We start from the raw sequence: 18,315 nt of genomic DNA, 5'->3' as shown, positions 1-18,315 counted from the left end.
TATATTCATTTTAACAGTAAAAACACTCCCCGGGGTGGAGAATTACTCTGAAATTCTTTTGTGCACCAAAGTCAAGAACTTGAATCAGTCCACCACCAACACCATGGAGCCATCACAGTTCACTGCAGCCTCCTTCTCCCTGGTCAAGCGATCCCCTCACCTAAGCCTCCAGAGTAGTTGGGACTACAGGTGTGCACCATCGCGTCTGGCTATTTAAAAAATTTTTTGGGGCCGGGCGCGGTGGCTCAAGCCTGTAATCCCAGCACTTTGGGAGGCCGAGACGGGCGGATCACAAGGTCAGAAGATCGAGACCAGCCTGGCTAAATACGGTGAAACCCCGTCTCTACTAAAAAATACAAAAAACTAGCCGGGTGAGGTGGTGGGCGCCTGTAGTCCCAGCTACTCGGGAGGCTGAGGCAGGAGAATGGCATAGACCCGGGAGGCGGAGCTTGCAGTGAGCTGAGATGCGGCCACTGCACTCCAGCCTGGGTGACAGAGCGAGACTCCGTCTCAAAAAAAAAAAAAAAAAAGAAAAAATTTTTTGGTAGAGAAGAGGTCTTGCTATGTTGCCCAGGCTGGTCTTGAACTCCTGAGCTCAAGTACTTCTCCAGCCCCAGTCTTCCAAAGTGCTGGGATTACAGGCATGAGCCACCGTGTCTGGCCAAAATATGTATTTCAAAAAAGACTGACTAAATCTCCAACTCTCATACATTGTTGTGGTGGTATAAACGGTACATTTATTTTGGAAAACTGAGTTGCTTACCCTATGACTCAGCAGTTCTATTCTTGGGTCTCTATCCCAGAGAAACCAGTGCAGTTTTATTAATAGCCTAAAACCAGAAACAAATGTCCACTAGCCAGAGAATACTGATACATTCAACCATACAAATTATAGAGACACGTTGAGCTAAAGAAACCAAACACAAGAGTACATACTCGGCTGGGTGCGGTGGCTCAAACCTGTAATCCCAGCACTCTGGGAGGCCAGGAGTTCAAGATCAGCCTGGGCAACACAGTGAGAGCCCCCCATCTCTATAAAAATTTAAAAAATTAGCCAGGTGTGGTGGCATTCACCTGTAGTACTAGCTACTCAGTCGGCTGAGCCCAGAAATTCGAGATTATGGTGAGCTATTTTTGTGCCTCTGAACTCCAGCCTGGGCAAGAGAGCAAGATGCTGTCTTTTTTTTTTTTTTTTTGAGTCAGGAGTATCACCGTGTCGCCCAGGCTGGTCAAGAACTTCTGGTCTAAAGCTGTCTCTTTAAAAAAAAAAAAAAAAAAAAAAGGGAGCTGGGCTTGGTGGCTCATGCCTGTAATCCCAGCACTTTGGGAGGCTGAGGCAGGCGGATCACATGAGCTGAGGTGTTTGAGACCAGCCTGGGTAACATGGCAAGACCTTATCTCTACAAAAAATATACAAAAATTAGCTGGGTTTGGTGGTGTGTCCCTGTAGTCCCAGCTACTTGGGGAGCTGAGGTAGGAGGATCACTTGAGCCCAGGAGGTCGAGGCTGCAGTGAGCCAAGATGGCACCACTGCACTCCAGCCTGGATGACAGAGACCCTCTCTCTCTCAGAAAAAGTGTATACTGTGAGTCCATTTATATGAAATTCTTGGAAGGACAATACTAATGGATGGTGATTTTGTAGAGTAGTGCTCACTTCCACAACAGCGACAGTAACTTACACTAGTTACTGTACACTTGAACCTGTACACTTAAGGTTAGTGTACCTTAAGCCTCAAATTTAAAAAAAAAAAATCTAGTAAAAGTTTGCCATTTCAACAATTTTATTTATTTATTTATTTATTTATTTATTTATTTATTTAGAGATAGAGTCTTGCTCTTGTCACCCAGGCTGGAGTGTCATGGCGCGATCTTGGCTCACTGCAACCTCCGCCTCCTGGGTTCAAGCGATTCTCCTGCCTCAGCCTCCTGAGTAGCTGGGATTACAGGCGCCTACCACCACGCCCGGCTAATTTTTGTGTTTTTAGTAGAAAAGGGGTTTCATCATGTTGGACAGACTGGCCTCGAACTCTTGACCTCAGGTGATCTGCCCACCTCGGCCTCCCAAAGTGCTGGGAATACAGGTGTCAGTCACCGCTCCTGGCCTCAACCAATTTTATTTATTTTTTAATGGAGTCTCGCTCTGTCACCCAGGCTGGAGTGCAGTGGTGCGATCTCAGCTCACTGCAACCTCCACCTCCCGGGTTCAAGCGATTCTCCTGCCTCAGCTGGCCAAGTAGCTGGGACTATAGGCACATGCCACCACGCCCAGCTGATTTTTGTATCTTTAGTAGAGACAGGGTTTCCCCATGTTGGCCAGGCTGCTCAAACTCCTGACTCAGGTGATCCACCTGCCTTGGCTTCCCAAAGTGCTGGGATTACAGGCATGAGGCACCGCGCCCGGCCTCAACCATTTTAAAGCGTACAATTCAGTGGCATTAGGTATATGCAGAATGCCATGCAACCACCACCACTTTCCATTTCCAGAACTTTATCATCTCAAAGAGAAACTCCCTTCCCCTCCTGCTCAGTCCTTGGTAATCTATATTCTACTTTGGATGGATCCGCCTAATGTAGCTACATTACCATAGTGTTCCTATGTACTTTGAAGCCAGAATGGCAGAGAAAGAAAATGGTAAGGAAACAGCTTCTTGAGATATTTGGCTGTGAATATAGTGTATGTGGTAGGTGGAGGGGATGAGGGTGGGGTTTTGGCTTTATGTTTTAAGAAGTTTGTAATTTGAACTTAAGAGTCAAAGTTGAGAGTTCCCAGGTCAGAAGGAAGTTGAATAATTGAGGCCTGCAAAGGCATGGTAAGATCAGCAACTGTGTTTTGGAGTGGGGAGAAGGGGACACTGGAATTGAAGTTTGGGGGAAGTTTATGAAGGGAATCGTTTGCCAGGATAAGTTTTAAACTTTAATAATATCACCACCAGGATGTGAGTACCTTTGCTAGGCACTGGGTTAGGTACTGGACATAATTCTCTTTTATAACCACCCAGCAAGACAGGCATTATTGGTATGAACTTAGTTAATTCATACTTTTTTTTTTTGAGACGGAGTCTTGCTGTGTTGCCCAGGCTGGAGTGCAATGGCACCATCTCGACTCACCGCAACCTCTGCCTTCCAGGTTCAAGAGATTCTCCTCCCTCAGCCTCCTGAGTAGCTGGGACTACAGGCGCACGCCACCACACCCACCTAATTTTGGAATTTCTAGTAGAGACAGGGTTTCACCATGATGGTCAGGCTGATCTCAAACTCGACATCATGATCCACCCACCTCAGTCTCCCAAAGTACCAGGATTACAGGCTCACGTGAGCCACCGGCACCCAGCCTGTTCATACCAGTTTTACTGGTATGAATTTAGTTTGAGAATTTGCCAAAGACCAGTTTTTAGTGGATAGGCTCAAAATATTTGAAACATAACCAACTTTGTGAACTCTGTACGAGAAGGCAAACAATTGTGGCCCTTTAAGCCCGGGTTGGAGTGTTACTGGCTTCACTGGGTGTCTCTGGGCAGCCTTAAAGATGCTGAAGGGTGGGGGTGGGAGGGCTTGGTGAAGAAATTAGGAGGTGCAGAAAGAACAGGAGATGGCCAAAGTCAGCCTAGTTTGGTTAAGAAAAAAATTTGGCCATGTCTTTGGTGTTTACCAAAGTGGGGAAGCCTTCCCCAGTGGGGAAGCCTGTCATGGACTTCAGGCCATGGACTCAAGGATCTATGGGACCAGGCCTAGGATTGGCTGTGCAAAGTAAACAGCAGGCAGATAATCATGCTTAAGAGTGCAGGTAGGGCTGGGCGCAGTGGCTCGCACCTGTAATCCCAGCATTTTGGGAGGCTGAGGCGGGTGGGTTACTTGAGGTCAGGAGTTTGAGGCCAGCGTGGCCAACTGGGCAAAACCCCACCCGACTCTATTAAAAATACAAAAATGGGCCGGGCGCGGTGGCTCAAGCCTGTAATCCCAGCACTTTGGGAGGCCGAGACGGGCGGATCACGAGGTCAGGAGATCGAGACCATCCTGGCTAACACGGTGAAACCCCGTCTCTACTAAAAAATACAAAAAACTAGCCGGGCGAGGTGGCGGGCGCCTGTAGTCCCAGCTACTCGGGAGGCTGAGGCAGGAGAATGGCGTAAACCCAGGAGGCGGAGCTTGCAGTGAGCCGAGATCGCGCCACTGCACTCCAGCCTGGGTGACAGAGCCAGACTCCGTCTCAAAAAAAAAAAAAAAAAAAAAAAAAAATGGCAGGGTATGGTGGCTCATGCCCGGCCTCAGCACTTTGGGAGTCTGAGGCAGGCGGATCACGTGAGGTTAGGAGTTGGCCAACATGGGGAAACCCCACCTCTATTAAAAATACAAAAACTAGCTGGGCATGGTAAGGGGATGGGGTGCCTGTAATCCCAGCAACTCAGGAGGCTGAGGCAGGAGAATCGCTTGAACCCAGGCAGTGGAGGTTGTGGTAAGCAGAGATCACACTACTGTACTGGGCAATAGAGTAAGCGAGACTGTCTCAAAAAAAAAAAAAAAAAAAAAAAAAAAAAAAGGCCAGTTGCGGTGGCTCACACCTGTAACCCCAGCACTTTGGGAGGTCAGGGTGGGCAGATCATGAGGTCAGGAGACGACACCATCCTGGCTAACATGGTGAAACCCTGTCTCTTAAAAATTAGCCAGGCGTGGTGGCACGTCCCTGTAGTCACAGCTACTCGGGAGGCTGAGGCAGGAGAATTGCTTGACCCGGGAGGAGGAGGTTGCAGTGAGCCGAGATCACGTCACTGCACTCCAGCCTAGGTGACAGAGTGAGGCTCTGTCTCAAAAAAAAAAAAAAAAAAAAAAAAGTGCAGGGAGAACACAGGCAGCAAGTGGCCACAGACCTGGTGAAACCACTGCTACAAATGGGCAGCACCCTCAGGAGACTAGCCAATGCTCTTCGGAGACAGAGGGACTAGCCACAGGGTTCTTAAAGAGTAGCAGAAAAATATTCTAGATTAAGTCAGAATATCTTGGACTTGTTAACTAAATTAGTTCAATAATGATCAACTAACATATCTAGGTTAAAAGGTTATTTTCATTCCTCAGTGTTACAGTCAGAATATTTACAGAAGTATTTATTTTAAAAGTAGACTTAAAAAAAGAAAGTAATTTAAAGCTCCAAGGTGTATTGTTTCATGTAGGTGTTACTGCTACCTAGACTTTCACCCCATTTATTAAGCCCAAAACACTTCAAGCAACTTCAGGTTCATAAATTAATAAGGAGGTACAGAAGCCCAACCAGGATGGGACAGAATGTGTTCCAGGTTGGAAGGGGACAGCATGGCTCCTCAATGGTCTTGTACGGAACACTTGTGCTGTACTGTAATGAAGATTTTCTTCCTGAAAATCTGAATGTGACCTTTTAGATCCTCTGGTTGTTGGTTTAGTCTCCGGATTATAATGGTGTGCTGGAATCAGGTGGTTGACTAGAAGGTCAATCCAAGCTCCTAGGCCCCCCTCTCTTGTAGGCCTCAATTATCCACCTGTGAGGCTCAGGAGGGCTGACCAACCTGAAGGTTGGGAAAACTTGCTTAAATGAGGAATTGCCATTTCAGCATAAACTGTCCTTAATTCTACTGTAGAAATTGCTTTCATTCTGGAGATGGTGAGTCCCAGAAGATCATGGCCAAGATGATATCCTAAGTGGCTTCCTCTGAGAGTTTATGCCCAAGAGGGAGCCATCTGGCCACTTGCTTCTTCTTACATTTCTAATAGCTGCTCCATTTCCTTAAGGGCTGTTGTTAAATCATTTACTTGATTGTTACATAAGGTTTGCTGTTCTAGGAATCGGACTCTTTCTTCTTTCATCTCCAGCTTTACCTTTAAGGCCTGCATGGAAAGACATTCCAAAGGAAAACAACACATACACAAAACTCTTGACTAACAGGAAACACAATACCCACATTATGCTCCTGTTCCACTAAGGAAGACCGCTGGAGTATCAACAGAGACTGTATCTTCTATTTTAGATTTTGCTTCTACGTGCTGGTTTTAGGAATTGTCCCCCTAGTAGTAGAGAGGGACTAGACTCCTGTATCTCTAGGTTTGGGGCAATATCCCATGATTCATCCAAGCAATCTGAAGCAGTCCAGACCAAAGAATCTGTGTTTACTACAGGTCTCCTCCTCAAGTCATCAAGTTTCCAAAGAAAGGATTACATACAGTTCCCAATTCCCAACTCTGAGCAACCTACTGTGTTACACATTGCCTCATGCCTTGGCAATGTGAACATTTCTAAGAGGCCTCGCTAACAGAAAGAAAAAAAAATTGGTGGAAAAAACTGCTAAAAAATCCAAATGAAGACTTGGAATATAGTTAATAGTAATGTACTGATGTTGGTCTCTTTTTTAAAAAAAATTTTTTCCTGCCGGGCGCAGTGGCTCACACCTGTAATCCCAGCACTTTGGGAGGCCAAGGCGGGTGGATCACCTGAGGTCAGGAGTTCGAGACCAGCCTGGCCAACACGGTGAAACCCTGTCTCTACTAAAAATATAAAAATTAGCCGGGCGTGGTCGCAAACGCCTGTAATCCCAGCTACTCGGGAGGCTGAGGCAAGAGAATCTCTTGAGTCCGGGAGGTGGAGGTTGCAGTGAGCCGATTATCATGCCACTGCACTCCAGCCTGGGGGTAAGAGCGAGGCTTTATCTCAAAAAAAAAAAAAAAATTCTATTTTTAGAGACATAGTCTCACTGTCACCCAGGCCGGAGTGCAGTGGCATGATCACAGCTCACTGCAGCCTTGCCCTCCTGGGCCCAAGTGGTCTTCTCGCCTCAGCCTCCTGAGCAGCTGGGACTACAGGTATGCACCATCTCTCTCTCTCTCAAAAAAAGTATATACTGTGAGTACCTTTGCTAGGCACTGGGTTAGGTACTGGACATAATTCTCTTTTATAACCACCCAGCAAGATAGGCATTATTGGTATGAACTTAGTTTATTCATACTTTTTTTTTTTTTGAGACGGAGTCTTGCTGTGTTGCCCAGGCTGGAGTGCAATGGCACCATCTCGACTCACTGCAACCTCTGCCTTCCACCACACCTGGCTATTTTCTAAATTTTATTTTGCAGAGATGGGATCTCGCTATGTTTCCCAGGCTGGTCTCAAACTCCTGGCTTCAAGTAATCCTTCTACCTCAGCCTCCCAAAGTGCTGGGATTACAGGCATGAGCCACCATGCCTGGCTGATTTCTTAGTTTTGACAAATGTACCAGGATAATGTAAGATGTTACTGTTGGGGGTTGGGGGAGGGAGTGCATCAAGAAGAATAGCTAATAGATGCTGGGCTCAATACCTAGGTGATGGGATGATCTGTGCAGTAAACCACCATGGCACATGTTTACCTTGTAACAAACCTGCACACCCTGTCCATGTACCCCTGAACTTAAAAGTTGGAAATTAAAAAAAAAAAAAAAGTATCAGGGTAAATTTTCTGTATTATCTTTGTAACTTTCCTATAAATCTAAAATTATTTAGCAAGTTTATTAAAAATAAAAAGAAAAACAGGAAAGAAATCTACCTATCGTGGTAGAAAATGGTCAGGGTGATGTCTGCCTCTCACCTGTAACTCCTCCATCTGCTTTTTGGCTGTTTCATTAAAAAGCTTCAGCTCCTCTTGCAAAGTTTCTAACAGCAACTAAGAGGAAAGTACAATGTAGTAAACAAATCTTCATATAAAACCAGACCTGCATTAGATGATGGCTGACATCCCTTCCACACAGTTCTCAACAAAGGAGTCAGGAAATTTGATACAGTATAGAACAGAGGAACCAGAAAGCTCTCTCTACAGGTTTACCTATCACGTGTTTTAAATTTTCTTTTTTCTTTTTTTTTTTCTTTTTTTTTGAGACAGAGTCTCGCTCTGTCGCCCAGGCTGGAGTGCAGTGGCCAGATCTCAGCTCACTGCAAGCTCTGCCTCCTGGGTTGACACCATTCTCCTGCCTCAGCCTCCCGAGTAGCTGGGACTACAGGCGCCCGCCACCTTGCCCGGCTAGTTTTTTGTGTTTTTTAGCAGAGACGGGGTTTCACTGTGTTAGCCAGGATGGTCTCGATCTCCTGACCTCGTGATCCACCCGCCTCAGCCTCCCAAAGTGCTGGGATTACAGGCGTGAGCCACCGCGCCAGGCCCCACGTGTTTTAAATTTTCAATTCAGACTTACCTATATTTGTAAGCACAAAGCTACCTTTCAAGTAAAATATGCTATTTTGAGTGCATGTTCCATTTGTCTTTTCTACCATCGCAGATAATCAAAGGTTGTTTCTTGGGGTTTATGGAACATATAGCAGAGACCTTCTTAGATTTACAGAGCCCCACAGTCACTCAGCCCTTGTGCCCTTTTGCACCCATTCCCTCACCATAGAGTCCATGTGATCGGTAGTAGATTCTTGTCGTGATGCCAGGGTCTCACTGCCTAAAGCTGACGGATACAACAAAGTCAACTTCACTTAGGGAACTACACACTTTAAACAAAAAAAAATAAAAACCCTCCATGAACAAGTACAGAAATATTCATGAGGGGAATTTCTCTTAAGTGTCTAATCCCGGACTTTCTCCCAAGTTTTCACCTTGGCAGGGTCACCCACATCTGCCCTGCAGAACTGCATTTTATCTCCTTTCAATCTAGGTTTGGATATGGCCAAAAATTCTGTATACTTTCTCCTTAGGTCAGTGGACAATTTGTCCAAAGGAAATGTATAGGTTGGATTTTTTGGTTTTGTTCACAATTTAAGAGCCTTTCAGGCCTTAAAAATTATTACTTTTGGTAATATCACATGCATGTAATAAATTAAAATCATACAAAATATTTATGGTGTCAGTTGTGGTGACGCATACCTGTAGTCCCAGCTACTCAGAAGGATTGCTTGAGCCCAGGAGTTGGAGGCCAGCCTGGGCAACATAGCGAGATCCCATCTCAAAAAAAAAAAAAAAAAAAAATTTAAATTTAAAAATATGTATTTGGCCGGGCGCGGTGGCTCACGCCTGTAATCCCAGCACTTTGGGAGGCCGAGGCGGGCGGATCACAAGGTCAGGAGATCGAGACCACGGTGAAACCCCGTCTCTACTAAAAATACAAAAAATTAGCCGGGCGCGGTGGCGGGCGCCTGTAGTCCCAGCTACTCAGGAGGCTGAGGCAGGAGAATCGCGTAAACCCAGGAGGCGGAGCTTGCAGTGAGCCGAGATCGCGCCACTGCACTCCAGCCTGGGCGACAGACCGAGACTCCGTCTCAAAAAACAAACAAACAAACAAATAAAAATATGTATTTTACAGTGACTATAAAGAATATCCCAGGTCGGGCATGGTGACTCATGTCTGTAATCCCAGTACTCTGGGAGGCTGAGGCAGGCAGATCACTTGAGGTCAGGAGTTTGAGACCAGCCTGGCCAACATGGCGAAACCCTGTCTCTACTAAAAATACAAAAATTAGTTGTGTATAGTGGTACATGCCTGTAATCCCAGTTACTCACGAGGCTAAGGCACAAGAATCACTTGAACTCAGGAGGAGGAGGTTTCAGTGAGCTGAGATCACGCCACTGCACTCCAGCCTGGGCAACGGAGTGAGACTCCATCTCAAAAAAAAAAAAGAATATCCTCACCTGTAACCTAAAGATTAACCAGTAACATTCAAAGTCAGTATTCCTTAATACAAAAAGGCCTGGGCCCATTTCCTGGGCATTCTCTAGCTCTTTGACTCAGGCTGAGGCCCTCTTATAGTCTTTGGACAATTCTTTCTACTGCTCTCTTTGCTACAGATTCTGCTCTCTGGGGGACAGGGTAACAGTAGTCATTTTTTAGTCACTGTAATTCTACTGATTAGCCAGGTTTAAGAATGCTTGAAGTAGTATTTTCTGTCTCTTCCCATTTGAGAAGTTACTAGTATGCTTGCGAGGAAGAACATGTTCAAACAAAATGTTCCTTTCAAGCACACTAGTAACTTTCCCAAATGGGAAGAGACAGAAAATATTCTCCCTTGAAAGGAACAAAATATTTCTCATCTACTTGCAAGGTCATACCTGTTGGCATAAAGTGTTCAGGTAAGAAAGAGATAACCTTCTCTCTATATAATCCTCTGAAATTCTATTGGCCAGGCAAAAATCAACATCACATGAAAACAAACAGAAGCTCTCCAAAATCTTTAGGGCTTTACTGAAGTAACCCCTGCACTTACTGGGCCAGCTGATGCCATGCTGCCAAGATCAACCCAGGAAGGGACACATGCACTGATCCCTTCAAAGACAGCTAGCTGTGTGCTATCTCTTACCTGGATCAAGGCCCTTGCTCTCCAAAATTGCCAAACAGTTGTCCCGAAACTTCTCCAGCAGCTCTACCTTTTGGGTCAGGTCCTTCAGCTCTCCCTGTTGGAGCACCGCACAGACAGATCAGGAACTGTCCCAATCCCTAGGGGTGGTCGCCCTTTCTTGCCCTTGCTCTTGGACAGCCATAGCAAAAGCCTGTTTTTTTTTTTTTTTCTGCCCTTGGGCATTTGTGCATTAACAAGCTTGCTCACCCAAGGGGCCATCCATCAGGATTCCATGTGCATTGCCCAGTGGCAGCTGGTAACAGAGCTCTGGTGGGTCTCTTACCTGAGTTTCAGTCAACTTCTGGTGCAACTGCTTGTTGACGGCTTCTAAGAGCTGGTTCTTGTCCTTGAGCTCGTCCTCTGATTTTTGCTTACTCAGTGGTTTGTAGCTGTAATAACAGTTGTACTTACATGAAAAGACAAAAGGGTTAAGAGCATGGCCTACACCAGGCGCAGTAGCTCACGCCTGTAATCCCAGCACTTTGGGAGGCTGAGGTGGGCAGATCGCCTGAGGTCAAGAGTTCAAGACCAGCCTGACCAACATGGAGAAACCCTGTCTCTACTACAAATACAAAAATTAGCTGGGCGTGGTGGCGCATGCCTGTAATCCCAGTTATTTGGGAGGTTGAGGCAAGAGAATCGCTTGAACCTAGGAGGTGGAGGCTGTGTGAGCTGAGATTGCACCATTGCACTCCAGCCTGGGCAACAAGAGCAAAACTCCGTCTCAAAAAAAAAAAAAAAAAAAATGGCCTACAGAGTTACACAAACACGTCCTGTTCCTATCCTGGCTATTTACATAGTGGTTATGACCTTCAGTGAGTTGCATAAGCTCCCTGAAGCCCTGTTTCCTCATTTTGGCAATTAGGACAATACCTACATCTCATAGTATTATTATTAATAAGAGAGAAAACCCATGTGCATTTCTTAGCCCAGTAGCTGGGCTGATATGTAATAAAATAATCTAATGTTTATCATCTAATAAACTCTAATATCACCAATATTAGAGTTTTTTCTTTTTTCTTTTTTTTTTTTTTTTGAGATGGAGTCTCGCTCTGTCGCCCAGGCTGGAGTGCAGTGGCGCTATCTGGGCTCACTGCAAACTCCGCCTCCCGGGTTGACGCCATTCTCCTACCTCAGCCTCCCAAGTAGCTGGGACTACAGGCACCTGTCACCACACTCGGCTAATTTTTTGTATTTTTAGTAGAGACGGGGTTTCACTATGTTAGCCAGGATGGTCTCGATCTCCTGACCTTGTGATCTGCCCGCTTCAGCCTCCCAAAGTGCTGGGGTTACAGGCGTCAGCCACTGCGCCGGGCCTAGAGTTTTTTCTTAACGTTCTCAGTCTTTTTTGTTTTGTTTTGTTTTTTTGAGATGGAGTCTCCCTCTGTCGCCCAGGCTGGAGTGCAGTGGCCAGATCTCAGCTCACTGCAAGCTCCGCCTCCTGGGTTTCCGCCATTCTCCTGCCTCAGCCTCCGGAGTAGCTGGGACTACAGGCGCCCGCCACCTCGCCCGGCTAGTTTTTTGTACTTTTTAGTAGAGACGGGGTTTCACCGTGTTAGCCAGGATGGTCTCAATCTCCTGACCTCGTGATCCGCCCATCCTGGCCTCCCAAAGTGCTGGGATTAAGGCTTGAGCCACCGCGCCTGGCCTCAGTCTTTATTGCTAGTATTTTGTCTTCAAAACTTTTTTATTTTTTTAAGTCAGAGTCTCGCTCTGTCTCCTAGGCTGGAGTGCAATGATGTGATCTTGGCTCACTGCAACCTCTGTCTCTGGGAATGAAGTGATTCTCCCGCCTCAGCCTCCTGAGTAGCTGGGATTATAGACATGCGCCACCACGCCCGGCTAATTTTTGTATTTTTAGTAGAGATGGGGTCTCATCATGTTTCCCAGGCTGGACTCGAACTCCTAACCTCAGGTTATCCACCAGCCTTGGCCTCCCAAAGTGTTGAGATTATAGGCATGAGCCACTGTGCCCTGCTATCTTCAAAACTCTTAGGATAAGCCCAAATAATAGATATGGAACTAAAACCTATTTGTACAGACTTTTCAGCGTATTATTTCTATTTCTGATAGTGCAAAACTTCGAAGCTAGCCTCAAAGATGAGAGATGAACCTTCTCTCCCGGATTTCACCACCACCAGAATCTTCATCTCGAGATCACTAACTACAGGCAGCCCTTCCTCTCCTGAAGGCTTCACCGTCCTGTTGATGGGCCATAGCTAAGTGTGATTTCTGATCAACAGTGGTCCTGGCGTGGAGTCCAAAAAGCTCTTGCTTGAGACTCAAGATAGTAGCACCACTGATTCTTGCACTGACAATGGTTCTTACACCTAGCTGTGCCTCACCCCTGAAAATTCCACGCAGGTTCCTGAGGTGGAACCCAGACCCTAACACAGTAAACAAGTCCCACGAGTGATTCTGATGCAGAAACAAGGATTGAGATCCACTACCCTAGAATAGTGGCCAAGTTGATTTACCCTGATGCTCACCCTTTTCTGACATTCCTTCTGGTGGTGGTATCAGTAGCTTTCATTTGCCTAGGAGGGCAGAAACAAAGAAATGAATCAGAGACTCATAGTACTGTTAAGTGTGCAGTGAACAGGCAGAACAAAGAACTTGAGTTTCTGAGGAAAGAACCAGGGATGACATACAAGGCAAATGGCACAAGCTTGAGAGCTCTGAGGGACTATGCATTATTGTTTCAGCACAGACTATTGAAAAGGCTTATTAATAGCAACGGGGCATGACCCCGACCACCCCAACATCCTGACAGAGCTGCTCCTCTCAAGATGGCATGGCTATCTCATGTCAACCTCACTCACCTGGGAACTGAATGCTGGCTGGGGACACACACACACACTACGCTAGGGCTGGACTGTGGTCAGACCAGCAACCTAGGGTAACAACTAGTCCCCACCCCACATGACTACCCCTCAGGGTTGGCGTATGACTACAGTGCTGCCATTTGTATCCTCAGAGCAAGCGATGAAAGAGGAAAGAACACCTCTCATAGCCCTGGCTGTGTCTCTTCAGAAAGATCAACCCAGAGGGTTCTGGCAAAGAGCTCAGGAATGCTGCATAGCTCTGGGCCACTGACTGAAGGCCAGTTGTTCAGGAGCCTTGTATTCCCCAAAATCCTGTTTTCTAATTCTTTGTATTGATCAATTTCTAGGAAGATGTTCTAACTGGATACTAATGATGCGTTCTCACCCATTCTCTCGTCTCAGTTTGGTGATTTTTGTAACATCATTCTCTGGACCTCCTGAATGAAGCTGTTTGGAAACATCGACTTCTTTGGACCTAACAGGTAACAGACTCTTAGAAGTGGCCCGAGTTTGTGTGTCTGCAAAGGAAAACGAGAGGTAAAACTTCTGGCATCGTGAGCCGACAGCTGCAACCCTATAACAAACAGAGCCCCATTCTAAGTTTTCATAAATCTTTACTGTATTTTAAAAAATATTATTAATTTTTTGAGACAGAGTCTCGCTCTGTGGCCCAGGCTGGAGTACAGTGGTGCGATCTTGGCTCACTGCAACCTCTGCCTCTTGGGTTCAAGAGATTCTCCTGCCTCAGCCTCCTGAGTAGCTGGACTACAGGCACCTAAAATATGTTTTAAAATAAAATTTAAAAAATAGAGACAGGGTTTCACTATGTTGCCCAGCCTGGCCTCGAACTCCTGGGTTCAAGCAATCCTCCTGCTGTGGCCTCCCAGGCGTGAGCCACCACGCCTGGCCAAATCTTTATTTTCATTCTGGCAAATTTCAACATGTGATATTAATTCAAAAGAATAAAACTTCCAGGCTAATTGGCAATAAAAACCAAAATTCTTTAAATGGACAGTACAGTGTGTTTGAGGGTAGCCAAAAGTTTCGTTGAACTGAAAGGTGGAGGCTGTAAAAGTGAACATGGAGATGGACACCAGCAGAGAGCAGGGTGGAAGTAAAACACGGCTGAATCCTTGTACCATCTCGTTAAGCAACTCCAAGCACGCTGCACACTCTCCTAAGGCATGACTGAGCTGCTCTGAGTTTTTTTAAATTGTTACTTCGTTCTTTTTCCCAGAATATCTTCCTAACCACTCTAAGACATCTTTGTGTCCCCATCACCTAGAAGAATATTTGGCATATGAACAGGGGTTCAATAACTGCTTGTTGAATAAATCAAACACTTCACAGTTGCATAGGTTGTTTCACAGACCATCTCTAAACCACCTGTCTGGTCCCTTCCTCTTCCATGCTGACTGCCTCTACCACCAGCTCTTTCGTTTACCCTTCGTTAAGTTTAGAGTTTCGCTATTAGGCATTCTAATCTGATCTTCTTGCTAGATAACCAGAGAAATGGCCCTGCCATAACACTCTTCTTCCCCAAAGGTGAGAATTTTCCTTCATCCTTGTGCCAGCTCCCCAACCACACAGTCCATCATTCATGTTCTACAGCAAATTCAAGTAACTTATCTGGAGTTAAAAGCACCCCCACCCTCACACGCAGGCTTTTCTGGACTCATTCTCACTTTGTTCACTGTAAAATGGCCCCTTTAAGCTTGACCTAACTTAAGAGCCATTACAATCAAATCAAATTGAAGAAATGCGGTACAAATGAGGTATTAAAAGGGTTCTTTTTGAGGTGTCTGTCTGAAGTAAAAAGTAACCTTGGAGAAATATCATCTCCTCTCTCAAGTATTAGCAAGTTATAAACAACAAATCTACTCCATGTAAAATGGAATTAACAGTCGATTGATCAAAATTAACACTCTTCATTGACTAGAATTGGTTCCAATAATTCGTATTTGCTAAAACCTAAGGATTGCAATGTAGGAAAAACTTAGTAGGATTTCACAAAGCTGTCTCCTAAAAATGGGAGACACTGGGAGGGGAACTGGATGGCTGGTGTCAAGGAAGGGAAGGAAACTTGTTTATCATTGTATATGGTTTTCCAACTTTTTTTTTTACATGTGCATAAATTACTTATCCAGCCCATGCTCAAAATCAAAACAAAAAACCTGGGAGGCAGCCTAAAAATTTGAAACTGTTCCAGTTACATATGATCATAAAGCTGGGACAGAGATGTAAACCCAAGAGATGAACACTCGCAGCTTGGCTGAGAGAGCTAGTCACTGCCCACTGACTGAGGGCACTGCATCTAAGGGAAAGACACAGCAAGCAGCTGAGACCTGGCTCCAGTTCTTCCAGCAACTCCTAGTCCCCGCTGGTGCCAGGATTACCATTCAGGTGTTCTGTGGCTACACAAGACAACAAACAACCCATTAAGCCTTTGAAGAAAAGCCTATTTACTTCAGAGCTCAATCCTGCCAAGGTTTATGTACCAGCTGTGTGGAATCATCTGGGAAGAGATCATAAATAGCTACTCCACAATCTCCCGCAACAGTTTTCTGATGTCTGAAGCTTATTCTGTACTATAATCTCTAGATTAGGCAGTTTCCCGACTGCAAACCCCATGAGATGACTTTGAACCACAAGCAAAGCAACACAAAGCAGATGGCAAAGCAATTAAAAACTCTATTTTTAATCATGTCTGTCTCTTCGCCCAAGTTTCTCAAATACTTTGCCTAGGTCTAACCCCTCTCTCCCACTTCACTCAACAAACGTGTATTGAGAATGTGGTAATTCTCAATAATTATCTCGAGAAACACGGCGCAGATGTAAAGGTGAACAAAGAACCCTAAGCATTCCACTTCTCAAATGATTCTCCTCTTTCCTCCCTGAAAACAAACCCAATCCCTCAAGATGACCCAAGTCTGGAAATAAGACGGATAACCGGTTAGAAGGGGATTCCTAGCTTAATGGGAATAACATTGTACAATAACCAACAACTTAAATCTAACTGATGAATACAGTACATACGCGGGCAGAAAAATGCAGAGCAGGTCTAAAATCCTACCACATGGCCCTTCCCCTAACTCCCATCATAAACCTACACACCCTGGTTATAGGGCGCTCGCAGGTTTTCAGGGCCGGCGGGACACCCTCCCAGTGCCCACGCCACCCATTGGATCTCCACACTCCCGGGACCATCCCCGGCCGGGCCGCAGTGCCCCGGGCGCGGCGTGGGCACTCACCTGCGGGCTGGCCGCCGCTCAGCGCAGAGGCGGGCTGCAGGCTATACACTGTCTTAACCACACTGGTCATCGTAACGAGGCGGCACGGCTGAACTCTGGAAGGTACAGGATGAATGTTACCCAGCGCTGGACTACTGGGCCCGAGAGTGGTGGGCTTGGGGATAGCGCGACCCGACAGGCCTCGGCTCGGGGTTGGAAAAGAGAAAATCCTCCTTTCCCAGCTCTTTCCGTCCTTCCTCCCATCCAGCCCAGTCCCTCGCCCCGGGAGAGCCGAACCCAGGAGCCCGCCGGTCCTGCCCGCAGTCCTTGTCGCTCTCTTTCAAAAGATGCCCTGAAGCAACTGTCGCGCCGCCTGCCAAGTTGGCCGCCTCGGTTTCAAATGGAAACTTCCGGTAGCTGGGCGGAAGTGGGTGGGAATCGCACTCCGTAGAAAGCCATGTTGTACGGAACATTCTGTTCCCTGGCGGGGGTTCGGGAGCCGCCATGCTGTACGGAAGGTTCGCTCGGAGGCCAGAGGCAGACCTAGCGAAAGGTGTTGGAGCCCCCAGGTCTGGGCGGAGGAGGAGGGTGATGCAATTTGTAGGCTTGAATGGAGCTAATGAGCTACCAGCGTCATATTCCGGGATGGAGACGCAAACGTGGCCACATTAAGGGTCCGTGTCACAATCCTCTTTATTTAGTTTGGGATTGTTAGGGATATTGCCAGGAGCACAGGTTATTTGGATGAAAACTACACATTACAGGAGGAGAGTGGCAGGTGAAGCTTGAAGAAAAGGACCTATGGGCTGAGATACCTGAGGCACCTACCTGAGGTCCTAATTTTAATAGTACTTACCCAGATTTTAAGTAGCGATTCAAAGCTACTCCTAATAAACAGGGTAGTTTGCATCATTAAATGCACTAGTTCATTCATTTCATCCAGCATTTATTGAGCACTTCCTGATTACCCAACAGTGTTCTCAGTGGGTGGGAGGGACTGAGGGAGAGCAAATATCAAGATTGACCTTGGCTCTGCCCTCCTGGAGTTTACGACTTAGGAAACAGACAGTGAACAAATAATCACCTGAATAAATATATATTTACGGATTGTGGTGAAATTGTGAAGAAGGCTGGCCGCAGTGGCTCACAGCTGTAATTTCAGCACTTTGGGAGGTGGAGGCGGGTGGATTGCTTGAGTCCAGGAGTTCAAGAACAGCCTGGGCAACATAGTGAAACCCCATCTCTACAAAAAATACAAAAACTAGCTGGGCGTCGTGGCATGCTCCTGTAGTCCCAGCTACCCTGGAGGCTGAGGTAGGGGGATTGTGTGACCCCCGGGGGGCAGAGGTTGCAGTGAGCTGAGATTGTACCACTGCACTCCACCCTGGGTGACAGAGCATGATCTCAAAAACCAAACCAAAACACACACACACACACACACACACACTCACACACAATGAAGAGAAAGTACAAAATCCTATAAGATAGAAAAGCAGGGAAACTTAGATTATATTGGGGGCTCAGGGAAGACCTCTCTGAGATGATGTTCGATTAAGGAAGGAGGAGAGGGAGTTAATCATTGGGGAAAGGGGAAAATGCAAAGTCCCAAGGCAGAAATGGGTTCTTCCCTAGGCACAGAAAGATAGGAAGAGAGTGGTACAGATAAAACTGGAGAAATAAGAAGTCAAAAGACAAATTTTACAGGCTAAGGTATAGAGATTAGATTTTATCTAAAAGTAATGGAAAGTCACTGAAGCATTATAGCAGGAGAGTGTCATCCAATTTATATTTTATTTTACTGTATTTTATTTTTTTGAGACAGGGTCTCACTCTGTTGCCCAGGCTGGAGTGCAATCATAGTTCACTGCAACCTTGAACTCCTGGGTTCAGGAGATCCTCCCACCTTAGTCTCCTGAGTAGCTAAGACTAAAGGTTAAAGGT

General features: G+C 46.1%; 1 protein-coding gene across 3 annotated transcripts; it reads right to left on the bottom strand.

Moving 5' to 3' along the window:
* Nucleotides 1-5,088: 5,088 nt before the first annotated feature.
* KNSTRN (kinetochore localized astrin (SPAG5) binding protein) lies at nucleotides 5,089-16,996 on the bottom strand. Of its 3 annotated transcripts, XM_015141933.3 has the most exons (9): nucleotides 16,672-16,996; nucleotides 16,396-16,490; nucleotides 13,530-13,662; nucleotides 12,809-12,856; nucleotides 10,603-10,708; nucleotides 10,281-10,374; nucleotides 8,376-8,437; nucleotides 7,582-7,656; nucleotides 5,089-5,855 (listed from the first exon to the last, which is right to left on the bottom strand). In XM_015141933.3, the coding sequence occupies exons 1-9, from the start codon at nucleotides 16,878-16,880 to the stop codon at nucleotides 5,727-5,729; spliced, it is 951 nt and encodes a 316-aa protein (XP_014997419.2). In that variant the 5' UTR covers nucleotides 16,881-16,996; the 3' UTR covers nucleotides 5,089-5,726. The 3 variants fall into 3 exon arrangements, with proteins under 3 accessions (XP_014997419.2, XP_028706574.1, XP_028706573.1); XM_028850741.2 differs by lacking the exon at nucleotides 8,376-8,437; XM_028850740.2 differs by lacking the exon at nucleotides 7,582-7,656 and having other exon boundaries at nucleotides 16,672-16,895.
* Nucleotides 16,997-18,315: the final 1,319 nt, after the last annotated feature.

This window comes from Macaca mulatta, chromosome 7 (assembly GCF_049350105.2).
Source record: "Macaca mulatta isolate MMU2019108-1 chromosome 7, T2T-MMU8v2.0, whole genome shotgun sequence".
NCBI lineage: Eukaryota > Metazoa > Chordata > Mammalia > Primates > Cercopithecidae > Macaca > Macaca mulatta.
This window is presented reverse-complemented; position numbering and strand designations above follow the sequence as displayed.